The 18,870-nt window shown below is 39.0% G+C and overlaps 1 protein-coding gene across 2 annotated transcripts in view; it reads right to left on the reverse strand.

The window, feature by feature from the left end:
• LOC150102092 (uncharacterized protein CG3556-like) overlaps window positions 1-18,490 on the reverse strand; it is a 40,410-nt gene extending 21,920 nt beyond the window's left edge. For both annotated transcript variants that reach the window (XM_090400721.1, XM_090400720.1), the window contains exons 1-3: window positions 18,172-18,490; window positions 17,812-17,986; window positions 12,717-12,850 (exon numbers count right to left, since the gene is read on the reverse strand). In XM_090400721.1, coding sequence (XP_090256847.1) covers window positions 12,717-12,850; window positions 17,812-17,986; window positions 18,172-18,280 — 418 coding nt within the window. In that variant the 5' untranslated portion in view covers window positions 18,281-18,490. The remainder of the gene's footprint in view (window positions 1-12,716; window positions 12,851-17,811; window positions 17,987-18,171) is intronic.
• Window positions 18,491-18,870: the final 380 nt, after the last annotated feature.

Here is an 18,870-nt window from a genome sequence, read left to right on the forward strand (position 1 = left end):
CTGTGTTATTTTAATTATTATTTTGAAGATAAGATAGCGTACATATGGCACCGATAAAAAAAATGGCAGAGAGGTCTCCCTGTTTGTTTAAGAGTTTTGATGTAAAAGAGTTTATGCAATGTGCTGTCTGTGAGATGTATTCTTTGCAAAAAGCGGTGGGAGTCTGGTTAGATGGTGATAGTGGAGTTAATATGTGCAGAAAGTGTAAGGAGAATGAGAATCTCAAGCGTGTTTCGGGTGGCGAGAGTGATATCGTTAACGATAATCAGAATGAAAAAAATGGCAGTGTGATAGGGAATTGTGAGGTAGTGCCAGATAGGTGTGAGAGCGTCGTTGAAAGTGTAAATGAAGATTGAAATACAGAACGAATGGATGATTTCATTGATAATGAAAATGGTGAGATAAATGCGAGTAGTGAAATCGCAAGATTGAGCGGAGCGATACACAGAGCAAAAAGGCAACTGGAGCGCATGGAAAAATGTGTACTGAACGTACCGACTAATAAACGGCGAAAGTTTAATACGAAAAATAATAGAATGTTCGTAAACGTCAATAAAATGAAGGAGCGAGTGCTGTATGGGGTTTTGCTATTAAGAGGTGTGATAGTTGACAGTTTGACGAAATCGTACCAGCCGGGTGCGAACATAAAGGAGGTCAGCGAATCTATTTGAGTGCAAAAACAGAGGGTGAAAGAGATGATAATTGTGGCAGGAACAAATGATTTGAAAGAAGAGAAAATGGAAATGATAGAGGATGTGACGGAATTACTTGAGGTAGCAAGAGAAGAGTGAGAGAGTTAGGATGGTGAGTATTTTACCGCGATATGACAGTGAAGTGTTTAGAAGGAGGGCCATAATTGCCAATGACTTTATGCGTGGGTTATGCATTGAGAGTGGTGTAGAATTTGTGGATGGGTGGAGTGAGTTCGATGGGCGAAAGGATTTATATAAGATGGATGGGTTACATTTGAATGGAGTTGGTGTACGGAGGCTTGAAAAATGTTGATGAATGATGTGGAAGTGGATGTACAGAATCAGGGTAACTAGAACTATTAAGGGGAGGCGAGTAGATATGCAGACATCAGGGAGGCAGTTGAGTGTACGAATGAGTATAATATCCCCAAACGAGTATGAAGGACAACAAATCAGAATGGGATAATTAATATAAGACATCAAAGTAGGGATGGGACTAATGGATTTCTGCAATTAATGTACACTAATGCCAGGAGTATTAGGAACAAGAAGGAAGCCTTTTTGACCTTGGTTGGCACTTCCAGGCCACAGGATGTTGGTATTAGTGAAACATGACTGACAGAAGATGATAAAGCTAGTAAGATTGAATGTGATGGGTATAGCGTGTTCAGGAGTGACAGGGAGAATAAAAAGGGGGGAGGAGTGTTACTGATGATAGCTGATGAGTTGCAGCAAGGAGTATAGAAGTTGAACTGCAGGATAGAGAAAAGAGCACATTTGAGGCTGTTTGGTGTGAGATAGAATCTATCAGAATAAAATATATAATTGGGTGCTGCTATAAACCAGGTGATGGAATAGATGGTGGGGATAGTATGCATAGACAAATAGAAGAAATGAGTGGAAGGAGGGTAATTATTATGGGTGATTTCAATTATGGTAACATTGACTGGAAAGGGGAGAGGGCACATAGGAGAAAGGAATTGGATTTTATGTGGTTATTAAGGGACAACTATCTGCGACAGCATGTAGTGGAAAATACCAGGGGCAGAGAGTGCGTGACCTAGTAATTGCAACTGAGAATGTGGCTGGAACGAACATGACCATGTTGCCACCAATTGGTGAGAGTGACCATAAGGTCGTGACTTTGGAGGTGGCTAAAGGAGTGGAATTTACAATTAAAACAGGGTACATGTGGAATTACCAGGCTGGTAAGTATGACAAGCTTAGGAGTGTGCTTGGCTCAGTGCCATGGCATGTAAAACTGCAAGCGCTGGATGTTGATAGTGCATGGGAGGTGGTTAAGAAATGTTTGCAGGAGGCAATGGTTGACTGTATACCAAGAGTCCGAATAATAAATCAAGTAGGGGTTAAATGGATGAATAACACTATTAAGCTCGAGCTGCAAAAAAAGAAACAATTGTGGAGGGAATTTATGGAGAAAGGTGACCAGCAGGCGCAGGAACAGTATAAAGCTCAGGCCAGGATGATAGCAAGGGTGGTAAGAAAAGCAAAGGCGGATTACGAAAGAAAATTGGCCATGCAGGCTAAAGAGAATCCCAAACATTTTTTTCAATATGTTGCAAGTAAAAGGAAAAATGCTCATGGCAGAATGATTTTAAAAAATGCTGAGGGTAGGGAAGTAACCGAATCAGTCGGTATAGTGGAATTACTGAGCGAGCACTTTGCAAGATTATATCATCCAGGTGGTGACATTGCAGGAATGGAAGAACCAATAGCTTATATTGGAATTATTATATAATGGAATTATTGGAATTATTATTATTATTATATTGGAATTGTGATGAATGAAGTAGTGGTAACTAGTCTATTACTGAACCTCAATGTCAATATATCTGTGGGATTGGATGGTATACCAGCTGGTGTCATACGTGAAGCAGCTGAAGAATTGTCAATACCCTTGACCATATTGTTTAATTGAGCCTCGGGTCTGGGTCAATCCCAAGTGAGTGGAAAGAGCGGAAAATAGTTCCGCTGCATAAAGGTGGTTCTAAGGCTGCTGTTTAAAAATTACTGCCCAATCAGCATAACAGGAATCATTATCAAGGTCTTGGAGAAAATAGTCAAGAGGAAAATACAAGATTGGATAGAAGAAAATGGGATACTGTATCGGGGACAGCATGGTTTTGTGAAGGGTAAGTCATGCCTTAGTAACTTGCTCACGTATTATAACACAGTGACGGCTGAACTGGATAAGGGTAATGGGCTTACAGTGATTCTACTGGACTTTGCTAAGGCCTTTGACAGGATACCATGAGGAATTCTAATCAGTAAATTGCAGCATATGGGGATGGATATAGGGTTGGTGAGATGCATAGGAGGGTGGTTGACGGAGAGATATCAGAGAGTGGTTTATTCATTAGTAGAGTCCACAAAACGGCCTGTGACTAGTGGTGTGCCACAAGGATCTGTTCTTGGACCACTGCTGTTTAATTGGTTCATTAATGATGTAGGAAAGGATCTGAGAGGAACGGTTCATTTGTTTGTGGATGATGCAAAGTTGGGTAGGGCAATAGTGAATGCAGATGATGTCAAAATTTTGTAAGATGATTTGGATAGATTGGAGGTCTGGGCTAAGGAGAATGGATGTCAATTTAATGTGGCAAAACGTAAGGTTATACATTTTGGGGTGAAAAGATTAACAGCAGTTTACTACATTGGTGGAACTGTACTCCAGGAAATTGATGAGGCACGAGATTTAGGAGTGTTGGTGGATAAGAAGTTGAAATTTAGGGGGAACATTGCATTCATCACTTGGTTGCTGAAGAATACGTTGACAAGCAGGTTATTGTTCCTCTGTATCGAGCCTTGATAAGACCCCATCTCGACTACTCTGCCAAGATTTGGGTTCCAGGGTTTCTTCTTGATGGGGAGGAGATTGAGAGGATCCAGAGGTGAATGACAAGATGATAGCAGGTCTGTGGAATGAACCTTATGAGAACAGGTTGAGGATTTGTGGGTTGCAAAAATTGGTTGATAGGCGGAGGAGGAAAGATATGATTGAGACATTCAAATTACTGAAGGGTTTCTATAAAATTAATTCAGAAGATTTTTTTGAGAACAGGGCTGGTTTTGGGTAGGACTAGGGGACATCCATGGAAACTGGGCAAAAGTGTGGTTAGTAAGGGTGTTAGAGCTGGGTTCTTTACGTTTAGAGTGGTGAATGAGTGGAATGGGCTGCCAGAGTCTGTGGTGGATGCTGTGACAGTGAATGATTTTAAGGCAAGGTATCTATCATACCTTGCCTTAAACTCATGAATATGAATGTCGAATATTTGTGATATATGTGATTTGGGACCTCCCTCGATGAGTCTAAGGACTCCCTGCAGTTTCCCGTAATAATAATAATAATAATAATTTAAATTTAGAAGAGCTTATAAACAGTTTTATTGTGCGATATCCCCGTAGAGCAAACATTTAATTAACATTATTATTATATAATCGTCTTGCATTAATGTTTCTCTTGTAATAAAAACAAAATAGCAATTGGAGATTTTTTTATGTTTTTGTCTTATAATCCATCAGGGATGATATTTAATTGTTTGCTTGAGGGCGAGATCTAATCTGGCAACGGCCCTGTCGAGGTTTATTATTACTCTCATTATTATTACATTTTTATTATCATATAAAAAAATTCTGTATAATTTAAAATAGGTCTGTGTGTTTGTGAATTTTTTTTCCTTCGCCGATGATAAATATCAGATCTGTCAAACATCAGAACACTTCCAACACAGTAATTAAACCAATAAATCATAACTAAGCAGTGTTATCCTCAGATAAGCTTAATAAAAAGCTTCGAGGTTATATCGGTTAAGCTTAATATACCTATGTTATTTATATATTAGTTACTCTTTATAAAAAAAAATCTGTATAATCTTTAATGTTAACATTATAACACTACGTACTGTGGAATATATTTGGTAAATACATAATATATAAGCAATATCTAATCATGTTTAGCACAAGATACACATACCTTATGCTTTACATTCTTGTATGCAGATATGTATATCATGTAAATAGTAGGAAAATAAATATGATTATCGTTTTTTAAAAAATAGGAATGTGAAAAAACTAAATTAATCCATGCAGCATTATTATTGTTTTTGTTATTATTATTTACTCATATCATATTACCATATTGTAATATTATCACTCGGGTTTTTCTTCCCTTAAACTCAAGAAAATGGGCCATAGAACCCACACTATTTCAGACATTAAAAAAATAAAAGATTGTGTTAGGGTTTAGGCACCATGGCATCACTTATTGAGCAGTCTCTTCACTGCGGGCTGCTTAAATTAGTGCTAGCCTTCGACCATCAATCTCTGATTAGGTACCAGTGGAGATTGAGCTGCCCACTCAGCCTCTAAAAGTTTGATAAAGCTAAAACGGCTTCGCCTACTCCCTATGCGGGAATAAAAGGCGTTTGCTGATTTCTTTTTTTTTTAAATATAATCATATCTAGCGAAATTCGAAATTCGAAATCATATCTAATATTCAATAAGGATTTTGTAAAAATAAAGGAACCAGTATGTTATTGGATGATGTCTCTAACATAACTCATCCCTGGACAAAAACATTTGGTATTGGTAGTTGGTTTTGATTTCTGGGAAGTTTTTGACGCCAAAGAGCACACAGTTCTTGAACAAAAAAACTCGAAGCGGTAGCCATATGAGGAAAATTGCACAACTTGCCCTAAGACTTCCTGAAAAACAGAACCAACATTACAAAAATAAATCGTACCTACAGAAGAGAACTGAGATTAATTGTGACATTACGCAATAGGTTATTCTATCGCATGTCTTTTCAATATTTTTGTAAAGATTCATAAACCCTACAGCTACACAGTCACATCTACCACCATGCAAATGACAAAATACTCATATCCATACAGAAAGATCCATCAACAGGCTTAGAACGTTTACAAATAGACTTCAAGATAATCTTCAATTGGCTCATGCGGAATTCTATCTTAGTAAATAGCAACAAATCTCAACTCATCATATTTAGAACCCTCAGATGACTACAAATCTCTCACGGGTATTACTGAAATTTCATTCTTCACATTGCCCAAAGAAAACAAAAACCTGTCCTTGTTCAACAATCCAGGAAGTTTGAAGCGTCAGATACTTTAGGCGTGCACTTTAAATAAAATATGCGATGGGACACACGTATGAATTCTATACACAATAAACTGCGAATATTGCTCTTTAAAATGCATCACTAACATGACTTTACCTTCAAATACCAGAAAAATGATCCATAAATCCCTGGGTGAAGCCATACCGAGCTTGTTATGGCTGCACCGCAATACTTAAGGTAAAAGCTAAACGCATTACAAAACAGGCTGATGGCACACAAGCTGTTCTTCAGTGGCTAAATAGCCCTTCTCTTTTTGTCTAATCATCAAAGTTGCCAACAAACTACTTCTGACAAACAAATCTTATAAACGCATTAAACATTGTGTTATGTAACGTTTAATGTTTAATATCATGCATTCATAATGTATACATACATACATACATACATCTTCAAGGCCCACTCTTCCTAATTGGGTGGTGGGGGCAAAAGCTGCAAGAGGAACTTCCAATGGTCACGATCCTCTGCCACCAAGCTCAGGTGTTCTAGTGGGATTCCCAAACGTGTCCACCCAAGGTTTTGGATATAATCTATCCAGCGAGTCCTTGGCCTTCCACTTGGCCTCCCACCCTCTGACTTGGCAAAGAGGGCCTGCTGAGGGAGCCTCTCTTGTGGCATTCTGACCAGGTGCCCGTACCAGCGTAACTGTGATCTCTCAACACGGAGAAGCAGCGGTTGAGTATTGAGGGTTTCCCGAATTGCAGAGCGTCTGACTCTTTCGAGTTTTGTCAGCCCCGCAACCCCTCGAATGAACCTCATTTCAGCCACTTGGATTCGTGTCCGCATTCTTTCGGTCATTACCCAACTCTCATGACCATAGGTGAGGATGGGGACATAGACTGTATTGAAGACAGCCAGCTTTGCCTTCTGGCTTAACTCTCACTTCAATACTACCGAACGGCCAAGCTCCCGCAATATTGAGCTTGCTAAGCCAATTCGAGTATCTAGCTCTACGTTCCATTTTCCATCATTCGTGAATATGGACCCAAGGTATTTAAACTTCTCCACCTGCCTCATTGGGACTCCACTTACATTTAGAGTGCACTGAGATGGTTGTCTTGAGACCACAAACGTTTCAGTTTTGGCCACACTGATCTTCATTCCGGCGTCTGCACAAACAGCTACAAACCTATCCAGGGTCCGCTGGAGGTCATCTGTGGAAGAGCTAAGCAGAACTAGGTCATCTGCAAAAAGCAGACGTCCAATGCTACATTTTCCATTTCTGACGCACTCACTGCCTCGGCTGTGCCTATTGATCCAGTCCATAAATATTATGAAAAGGAGGGGTAACAGAACACACCCTTGGGGAGGCCAACGGAGACTGTGAAAGATTCAGGCTTTGTGCTGTTTACCCTGACACAAATCTCTGGGCATTCATACAGGAACTTGATGGCAGCTAATAGTTGACCATCCACTCTATACTCCTCTACTACTTGACAAAACTTATCCCGAGGAACCCGGCCATATGCCTTCTCCAAGTCCACAAAACATGTGTAGACATTCTTGGCATATTCCCAAGATTTCTCAAAGACTTGCCTTAAAGTGAAGATTTGGTCAGTTGTGCTTCTACCAGGACGAAAGCCACATTGTTCTTCCTGGAACTTTGACTCAACTATGCTCCTGCACCGTCTTTCCAAGCACTTAGCATACACTTTCCCAGGCAAACTGAGCAGAGAGATGCCACGATAGTTACTGCAATCCTTCTGATCTCCCTTCTTAAAGACTGGTATTATTATGCCTGTCTGCCATTGCTTTGGTGCTCGCCCAGATATCCAAGCAGTCTGACACACTCGAGTCAACCAGAGAACACCGTCTAGATTTAAGGCTTTCAGCATTTCGGGCCGAATTTCATCATCCCCAGCAGCCTTGCCCGATTTTAGCGATTTTATTGCTAAATGCACCTCTTGGATGTCCACAACTGCTGGGCCACCCGGGTTAAGAAGGCTGTCAAAGTATTCCCTCCATCTGTGAAGGATATCCTTCTCGGATGTTAAAAGTGCACCATCAGAGGCCTTAAATGCCCTTGCTGTGCACGATTTCCTCCCTCGAAGGCGGCGGATGGTCTGCCAGAATACCTCGTTCGCATTTGCATAGGATGAGTCTAATCTTTCTCCAAAGGATTCCCAAGCCTTCTGCTTTGCTGTCTTTACTGCCTTAGCAGCAGCTTTTCGTGCCTCAGCATACCGCAAACGCATCTCAGGTGACCTGACTCTAAGCCATGTTAGGTAGGACTACTTTTTGGCCTGGACAGTTTTTTGGACTTCTTGGTTCCACCAAGGTGTCCTTTTCTCACTGCCCGTTGCCACGCCGTGTCGCTTTCTGCCACACCATGAGAGTGCAGAGGCAATGACAGCTGTTCTGAACAGCTTCCATTCCTCCTCAACATCTGCAGTATGCGTGGGAATCTCTTTGAACCTGGAGGAAATGTCATCTGCAAAATTCTTCCTCACAGCCTCATTTTCTAATGCCTCTCATTTCACGCGGTGTAGCTGCTTAGGCCTACCAGCGTTGATGGTAGCATTTGGTTTCTGAAGCCGTAGAGTGCACACAACAAGGTGGTGGTCAGTTGACAATTCTGCCCCTCTTCTCACACGAATGTCCAACACTGAGGAAAATAGGTCTGCTGAGACTATAAAGAAGTCAGAGACCTTTGTTCTAGTGTATCCCTGTACCAGGTATACTTATGGACTTCTCGGTGCTGGAAGAAGATATTCATTATGGACAAGCTGTTAGTACAGCAGAAGTCCAATAATTTCAACCCATTCGCGTTAAGATCAGGGGCACCGTTCCTCCCAACCACACCCCTCCATGTCTGGTCATCTGTTCCAACATGTGCATTGAAGTCGCCCATTAGCAGGACTGATTCCATGTCTGCCACCCTGTCAAAAGCAGCATCCACTTCCTCTAGGAAGGCAGAGCATTCTGACTCCAGATTAGGTGCATAGGCTTGCACCACAGCCAAATCATGGTTTTTCATCTGAAGCCTTAACACACATACCCGTTCCCCCAATGGGATCCACTGAGCAACACAGTCTGACAGCTCAGGGCTTGTGAGTATCGCCACACCCGCCTGAGCAGACATTGTCGGGCTCACACCAGAGTAGTAGAGCTTCCACCCCTTATCCAGGTCGACAGTTCCAGAGCCTCTCCTCCTGGTTGAAGAAAGCCAGACTAAGTCTAGCCGGTAGCCCTTGGCTTCCTCAACCAGTTCCAACTCCTTTCCTGTCAGAGAGAAGATGTTCCAGTTGCCTAAAGCCATAATCTGGTGCCGTTGTCGTTGCCATTTCCGTCCTTTTGCAGAACCATTTCTTTGCGCTGCCCCTAAACACCTCCCCAAACGGGTAGCGGGCACATTGATGAAGATTCCTCTAGCAGAGTGCTGAGGAGTGGTGTCTAAGGGAGACTGTAACATTTTTCGAACTGGTCCCTCTGCCTAAAACCCGAACGCGTCCCTTGGTAACCCGCGCGACGGACGATGCGGTATGAACATTTTTTGATGGCCTGATCATGTTACAGTGTTTGATAATGTCCTGTTAGCACAAGACGAAATGACATAGAAAAATAGGAAAGATTCCCCTCGAGTACTCTAATAGCATTCGGGGGAAGGAGCAAGAAGAGAAGAAAGAAGGAATCAAGGGAGGAAGAGGAGGGACCAGTCTACAGATAATATAACAGATGTATATTACATGAAGTAAGGCATGGTCCAACTTCAGGTGCCTCGGGTTTGCCCGTATTCACTAAAGTGAGCCCCTGAGCCATTCAAAATGTGCACTTAATTATTATTAATACTTTTAAAACAATTATATACTTAAACGTACCAGAATACACATTTAGTAACATGTATATTGTACATGTTGTAAATGTTATGTATGAATAATAAAGCTTGACTGATGATTGATTGAAAAAAAGCTATTGTTATTGGTTGGATTAGTAGGAGGAAGAAGAGGAAGAGAAGAATTTTCAAATCGGAGGGAACAAAAGAGAAAATGAAATTCATTTTTCTTTATTCTTGTTTTTATTTATTGTACGACGATACAGAGGCATTTATTCGCATCATCATCAACCACATTTATTAAGTCCATTATCTTCACAATGCGGCGATTTAAAGCGGCGTCTTTAAAATAATCTTTTATACCACATTACGAACAGGTCTCCATTTTGAACTAAAATATCCCGAGGCCCTGCTTAAGAAAAGACAGAAAATGATCATTCTTACGTATTCTGATCAACATATTTCTTATTCATCTATCAAGTATTAAGAAATTCAAGTGGATTTTCTACATGCTTAAACAAAATGTTTATGAAAGTACACACACACACCAACCTAATTTGCTGGAAATGTTAATGTTTACTTTTCTAAATTTATTGGCTATTCATTTCTGATTCGTATTTAAGTAATACTTTCTTGGAAGGGGCCATTCTTTTGGAAAAAGTCGGTTTTATGTTCCCATAACCTTTCCTGGACAGCGAATGCTCCCTGATATGAAATGTATCATATTAAAAGTGCCAATCACATACTGGGCAAATTGTGATCGTGAATGCATGTACTTACAGGTGAAATACAGGATCTGGAAATTTTCATTCCCTGCAAACTTTCTCTGCTCCAAGCCAATAATCCTTCTCCCACCTCAGCCACAGCTACTTGTTTTTATTACAGAGGCACCCTCAGTGATTGCCGGCTGTTCATTTCCTGTTGGTCTTTGATTGTAGCGCGCAGCCATTTGGCAAATTGTAGCACATCTGTAGAATTTATACAATTCTACTGTTACCTTGTCTCTCTCTGTCGTGTATTGCTGAACTGTTTAGGGATGCAGACGTTGACAGTATGCGTTCTCTTCGTGACGTCACCCAGCACACCAAGGGTGTTCACCTAAGCAGAGGAACGGTTCCCAAAATAGTCTTACAAATCTGCTTCCCACTGTCATTCTGATCACCCAAGTGAAAACCTTTGTCCATTATCTCTCTCTCTCTCTCTCTTTCTCTCTCTCTCTCTCTCTCTCTCTCTCTCTCTCTCTCTCTCTCAAACAAACACATACACACGCATGCATGAACTTAGTACACAATTTCAACAGCAACAACAGATGTTGGTTAGTTTGATGATGCTTCTTTTCTAAGGAAGGGAAAACAAAAACACGAACATAAGATTCGTGAAGGAACTTAAATTCAATATCAAACAACTTTAAAGAGCACAGACTTCTGAGAAGTGCTATGGATAATAAGACTAAGTGATAAACGTACCATTCGATCATAGACATGAATGCAAAACACCCAAAGGAAAATCACACTAAGAATCCGTCAAACAGAACACTTGAAGAGGAAACACCGGCTGACCCACGGAAAGAGAAAAGCCCAACGTTTGACCTTATCATAAAACTCAATGACAACATCAAATTTAGTAATAGAAAATATGTTAAAGGAATGATATTTTTCCTCTGCTAATTACACGTAAAGTAACAACAACAACAACAACAACAGCAATAATAAACAACTGTAAAATCAACAGTTACAAAATTTATTTCCGTTAAAGGGGTTTTAAAATGAACACAAATTTAACACTCAACCTTGAGCGCCCTTTATAGATGGCTACGAGTAACAGCTACCGTGACGGGTTTGGAAAACTAAAAGGAATATCGTTTTAAGAAATATGTTGTTATATGAATTCGAGTGTTAACTTCATAATTAAGTGCAATCGCTAACGTTGGCCTGAATCTGAGGAAGTTTGCATTATACGAATCATACCGAATGTCAGTTACAGCCAAGTAACTCGGTTGTTTCTCTTTTTCAAACCTACTTTTTATATATGATTGTAGAAGCTTTCTCTTACATGGTCTGTGCGTGTGTTCTGTAGGAGGTTTTTCTATATTTTTCCAGAATAAAAATCCAGCTTTCATTCAGGAAACTCTTCACCTTATATCGGAAACTAAATGTCGTAGAAAAGGGGCAATAGCATAGGGTAAGCTATTTTCTTTTCTTTTCTTGGAGTAATCAGCTTATGGTTTATTCAAATATTTCATCCTCATTCACAGCCTACACCGAAGCCTGTAACATGCGTAGGTCTATCATCAACAGGACTAAATCTGAATTTGAAAAAAATAAACAGAGAATCCTCTCTAAAAAGAACCGGCGATAACATTCTTTCTGGTGCCTGTCCAAAATCTTACTATTGAAGTATCACACGAAGGAAAAGCTATTTTCTTGGTATCGTTCTTCCCATCCACTTCTAGAGGAATTGACCAAGACGAATCACCTCCTTTAACTGTTCATTACATTGCATGCCTCTTTCACATTCCATTAGCAAGTGTTTAAGAACTTCTGGAGTTAGTAATCCCAAGTATTTAAACATTGTGCACCTAAGTAAGTGTCAAATCATTTTAACTGAAGCTCTACAGGACAGGGTAATATCAGTAAAATTACTGTTTAGCTCTTTGTAGGGTCAAGAAAAAAAATTCCTTCAAGCTCACTTAACGAACTGAAGAGGAATTTGTCTTCCTATTCTTTCGAGAATTTACTTAGGAATAGAAGACCTGCATTAGCACCATTCCATGATATTATTCTTTCATATGTGATTCTTATCCATGAAAGGCTATAAAACTATAGTGCATGAATAGAATCGGAGCGATCGGATTTGCCTCCGCAGTGGAACTTTGAATCAATCTCAGAGCGGGAATTCTAATGGTTATCATCGATATCCTTCTGAGTGCACCCCAGGAAGTTCACACCTTTTATATGAGATGTTTCGTACAAAGAGAAATAAGGGAAATAACGCGATGTGTAAATTAAGGTTTGAATTTATTCGAGGATTTTTATACAATATCTTTCTTTTATTTTTCAAGTTTGAGCGAAACTAATTCACTTGGTGAACTCACCTTTCTCGCAGAGTTCCAGCGATGATCCTCTCCTTTTTCTGTACAGCAGCCAAGCATGGCCGTGTTCCGCATCGTTGGGAATGCCAGCCAGAGAATAAATATAAAATCCTTCGTTTGTTTCATCGTATTCGAACCTACAACGAAATGTACGGTTTCGTGAAATATTTGATGACGCAGACGTAAAGACTATCGGACATTTTTGAAAACAAATATATGACGATAATGCCGAAAGATGGAGAAAAAGAATAGAATACTATCTGTTTATTGCTGAAAAGGCACGTTTAGTTTCGTCTTACTAGATGACTTTATCCGATGCATAATAAAAAATAAAATAAAATAAAATAAAACTTCCATGATTTAATAGTAAGAAAGGTGTACTCGAGAAATGTTTGAATTCATCTCTGATTTTTTTACTTATATTTTCATGGACCTAATTGAGCATAAATTAAAGAAATAAGTTGAATATCTTCAACTTTTATATCCAGCTTGATGTCTCTTTCCTTCACCAACTGATCTTTTTATATCAAACCATCTTCCTTTAGCTCTTTGAAGTGAAATTTCTTATTTATCACTTAAATAGAGACTGCTTACTGCTTTGAATAATGTCTCATGTGTTCCATAAAACTTTACGGCTTTCAAAGGCTTTCCTTCTATGCTTTTTTAGAAATCTACAAAACTTAAGAACAGACCCTCGTTGTATTCTCATGGGTTTTAAGCTAGTGGTCTTGGAGTGAAAGCCTCATCCTGTCAACGTTTGCATTCATTTGTGCTTGTTGTTTCCTCATCTCCTTCTCGAGAATGATTGCATAAATCACACGTGGGAAAGGACACCGAATGTTTTGAAAATATCTCTAATTTTATGTTCAGCGTAATTTCCCTTTTTATACATGGGTAGTATGATAGATCTACTCCAATTATCTTGAATTCGAAACCTCTGATCTGGACTTCGGAGCTCATAAAGATACCATTATTATTTCTTCAACTCTTCTCGCCCACACTTTAGACTTCCTTGGAAAATCTGTGATACCTCAATTAAATGAGAAGAGATCTTTACTGCACCAAAGTTAACGAAAATCAAATCATCGGCTGAAAAACGAGTCAACCATAGACACGACGGTATGCATTTACATTAGTTGGAACTTTTCCGTGTAAAAACATAATGTGCATCACATCGAATGTCTCTGTGCCTGACATGTTGGACGAACGACGGCTAGACGTGTCGTAAGGTCATATCTTAGTTTGTAGTGCGTTTTGTAGTGTACGTAGCATTTCGGAAGCAAAGCGGCTATGCTCCAAGTAACAGCACATCCGTTTAATGCCATAGAACAGGATGATATATCCCATGACTAATGAAGATCATCCTGACCTCCTTAGTCGTATGATATGTTAATCCGGAATTGAGTTTTGTCTTTCCTTCCACATATTACCGTGTTCAGATATATCGATCTGCTATTGAACTATCGTCCTGTTTCTCAGACAGAGCACATGCGCATGGACATTAGCATGAAATGGTTTAGGAGGATGAAATTTCTTGAAGTGTGACACAGCGAAATGAAAGCTACTTTTGTGTCATATTGTTGAAGAACAAAACAAGGCTGCCCCCTTTCTCGTCGCTTTATGCAAATCCTTTCTGTGTCGAGTACACATTTTCTTCAAACAAATCCTAGTCTATCATAAAAAGCTTTAAACTTGGTGGCTTATGCTGACGATGTTACTATTAGAGTCGTCCAAGAGGAGGATAACAATAATATCAAGCAGTTTCAGGAACCAAACTAAACGGACATAAAACTACAGGACTATGGCGACACACTGGTCGCAATGTCTGCGGTTTGGACTGCAAAGAGAAAAAATACTTTGGAATTCACCTATGAAACACATCTGTTTATGTAAATAAGACATAGAATATACTATTTTAAAGTTTTATGATAAGTCAGAAAAGTGGACTGCAGGGCGTATTGCTGAATCCCAGAAGTGGGAGAGCAATAATTATCATTCAAATAGCTGCCAATGTTCTTTTCCACACATTAAAGGTTCTCGCCTAAACTTATCGAGTAATTTATCAAAAAAATACACTCGCTGATCTTCCGTTTCATATGGAACCTAACAAACTGGCTTTCTTACGCCAAGGTAAGTCGCAAGGTAACTTAAGAAAGACGCCAAAACTTGTTCCACTGACTACAGGATAATAATATTTTTGTACTCGTTTCATCCGCAGCAACAAGAAAAACAAGAGTAAAATCACAAAGTTTATCTTCACCTCTGATACTGGAGACCTTTTCCTCATTATTTTAAAATTTATTGGCACATGAGACAACAACTCATGTGCCAACAAATCGATCAGGTCTCTACAAAGACGATCTCTCTTCGAATATGGGAGAACTTAAAATCTGCAATGCACAATAATGCAGACGGCATCCCATTGAGGAGAGGCTTTTAAAATCCATCTTCAAAAATGCCAGGGAAAGAAACAGCATCAACAAGAGACAGATCTTTCTTGCATGGAGCTGGCAAGGAGAAAGACACTTGGGTTACATTCTTTCTCCAAGAACCCATTTGGTACTTTCCATAATTCTGCAGCTTGCAATTTTTGAATCATGCCGAAAGGATATTGTGAAATCTGCCCTTCAGGGACTACTTGAGAGTATAACTAAAGACGGACGCATCCCACTCATAGAGCTAAATCCGGTACTTCTCCATAAAAAAATCAAAATAAATAATCATCTTCAAAAAATCGCTTATATCCTACCATTCTACTAGATTCTATACCTTTCATAGTAGAGCCACCGAACCTTCTGCCGAAATTCAGTGGAGAATGTGGTAAAATACGCTTCACGCTCCTTAATTGTTACACAAATTCAAACCACTGACTGTTTGCACACTGACCTAGGTAAATTGAAGATCACTGCCAAATAAACTGGTCTACAAACATAATAGTACAAAACTTTTACTACACGAAGCAGTAACTCCAGGCTAAAGGCGAGAAACTGTATACTCCAAGAGGATCATCATAGTAGGAAGTAGAATCCGCTTGACCTTTCTCACGAACATTGCACTCAAAAAATCAACTACTGACTGAACAGGGAAGCAATAACACCATCCACGTCATGAAATAAGATAATCATCTACAAAGTTTGGTTCTCAAGCAAAAAACAAAAATAAATTAATTTTCTATCTGTATTCCCTGATGTATGGTTTAATAGAACCAGTTTCCCGAGAATTGATCTCCCTTTTTATCAGCCTTATGTAATAATTTGACCATGAAATATGCACATGAAGCGCTCTTTATATATTCATAACGAGGGCCAATTAATTTCCAATGATCTCTGTATTTATGATTGCTATTTTAATAAATAATAGAGAACAAGATTCATTACACAGTAGGGTATTGTCATAAGTTTTAAAAGAGGTATACCGAGAGTAGACATATCGATACAAAATTAATAACGGAAAAACTCACGTACAAGGATTATTTAATAGTATAATTTTCGCCTGTGTGTCACAGGCATCTTCAGTACATTAAGTTCAAATTAAACACTAATTGACAATTCCAAAAAGCGCCACCTAAGTAGCTGGTGTAAGATAACTAAAAAGGTCAATAACTTTCCTAAAAAAAAAAAAAAAAAAAAAATCAATGCAATAAAAAGTTAGGAAAGATTAGCTGATTTGTAAAGTACTATCTCCCATAAAGGCGATAGACGTAAGCCGTCGGATCTGTTTAAGTTAGGAGAATGAAGTAGAGTTTCACATTATTAAAATTATTTAGATATAAAGAGCCAATAGGCTTCATTTCGGCGATATAAACATTATTAAAATTAAGGGGATATTAAATCCCACATAGTTTTAAAACCGAATAAGAAACTCAAAGATTGGAATCAGAGAGTTTCATGCCGAATATAGTAAACTATAAACTGGAGAATATAAGATTGGAATATAAACTCTTGACTTGGATTAGTGGATGGTTGACTGACAGATATGAAAAAGTGATATATACAGTGGGTGTGAATCTGCCAGATTTAAAGTGACCAGTGATGTACCCCCAGAGTTCAGTCCTTGGGGTATTGTTGTTCAATCTATACATTAATGATATTAGAGAGGATCTAACAGGAGATGTTCAAGAGTTTCATATGTTTCTTTATAAAGGCGTTCCATGAGAAACTGACTTTTGTGAAGAACTCTTGTCTTTCTCCAGTGAACTCTGTGTCTAGTGAAGATGGCATGCTCTGCAAGTCCAGACTTTTCAGGTTTAAAATGTTCAATATAAGATTGGTGTTCTTCTAGCCGAATTTGATGTGAGAATTAAAAAAAATCAGCTAACTCCTTTTTGTTCCCGCATAGGGAGTAAGCAAGGCCGTTTTAGCCGAATCCAGCGTTTGGAGACTGAGTGCGCAGTTCAATCTTCACTGGTAGCCAATCAGAGATAGCTGGCCCAAGGCTGTGAGTAATTAATTAGTGATTAGTGAATAAGACTGCTAACAAGTGGCGCCATCTTGTGGTCCCTAAACCTAACATCATCAAATTCCTGTCATGTACCCTCAAGGGGTGTACAGGATATGACAGTACTACATGAAAAAATAACCTAACACAATATTTTTAATGATTGAGACTTTAAAACTTATGAAAGTGTTATACACAATTTCAGTAGATGGAAATTTTCATTTTATGGAGGGAAAGAACGCGAGGACATCCATGGAAATTGAGAATGACTGCTGTAAAGAAGAGGGTTAGGGCTAGATTTGTTTCCTCATAGAGTGGTGCATGATGATTGATTGCTGTTGGATGTTGTGTGTAAATAGTGTGAATGAATTCAAGAACAGGTGTGATAACTGGTGCGAATGGTTTGGCTTCCCTTAATGAGTTTCTAACTTCTTGAGGTCTCTCTTAAAAAAAATATATAATAATAAAGGAAAATTCATGCTTTCAAAAATCCTGAAATATATGAGAGCTTATAGGATCCAGGGAATAAAATAATTATTTTTAAACTCAATCCAAACCAGCTTGGACGGACTGAAATTTTCACCCCACACTCAAGTGTCACAATCTTTGCCGCTACAGTACAATCGTATTGACTTCTAGTATAATTTTCCATTCGTCGTACCTAAATTTGGGATCCAACTTTGCTCCAGTCTTCATTAATTGCAGAAAGGACATATTTACCGCAACACTCGGTGCGAGGCTTAGGGTAGAATCCATCTTGTCCCCAGTTCTAACGATGTATTCTACGCGAGCATTCGGTCCAAATTTGTTCTGCAGATCTGCAATGGTTTGTTCACCTGCAATCAGACATTTTTGATGAAAAAGACTTAATTACGAAAATAAAAGAACTGAATAATCAGATATTTACCTTAAACCACATTAAAAGGGCTTTTAAATTGTCTTTCAGTAAACTTGCAATATAAAAATATACAAGAAAAATGAGAAGAAGTATTAGTCGTAATAATTATCTCCTACAGCTCACGTGTTTTGTTCTGGAAAATGAAACAGTCGACCTTCTCCAAATCCAGAAAACTGGACGTCTTGAGAATAGGCAGAACGAAATGTAGCCAAAGGAGTGCCAAAAGAGCCATCCGGTTGCTGAAGGGATAAAAGATATCTGACTGCCGGGGCCCACTTGAATTTTAAACTGATATCAGGTAATGACATCAGTAGCTGAAAAAGGGAATGCAAATCCATTTAACATTAGAATCAGATATTTTATTGAAATATCACTTAGATTAACACATCATCAGATTATTCGATAAATTAGTTTCCAAAGAAGGAAAAGTGTTCCAATCAGAGTTAAAATTCCATCTTATAATAAGCACATGCTCGGTGTAGGAAGACTGCCCTCTCCGCATTCTTATAGTGTGTATACTTGAAAGAATTCAGAAGTATTTCTTATTTCAGTACTGAATGTTGTACTACAGCAGAGAATACTTATGTATATTCTTAGTTTTTTGCAACTGAATTAGAAATTTTATTTAATGCAGTGGCTTCCGTATAAGCATGCGACCGCCAATGCCGACCTCTTCAAATCCCTACGCATTGTTCGTTGAGATATGAGTCGGGAACAGCGTTCATTAAATGCTTCGATCAATTGCCGCACAGAGGAGGTTCTGTTTGTCCGTAGAAGCCTTCTCAGATGACGGTGATTATCGTTCCTAATAGACTGTTTTAA

This window comes from Typopeltis vanoorti, chromosome 11 (assembly GCF_054136105.1).
Source record: "Typopeltis vanoorti isolate ZY-2024b chromosome 11, IOZ_Tvanoo_1.0, whole genome shotgun sequence".
NCBI classification, from domain to species: Eukaryota; Metazoa; Arthropoda; class Arachnida; order Uropygi; family Thelyphonidae; genus Typopeltis; species Typopeltis vanoorti.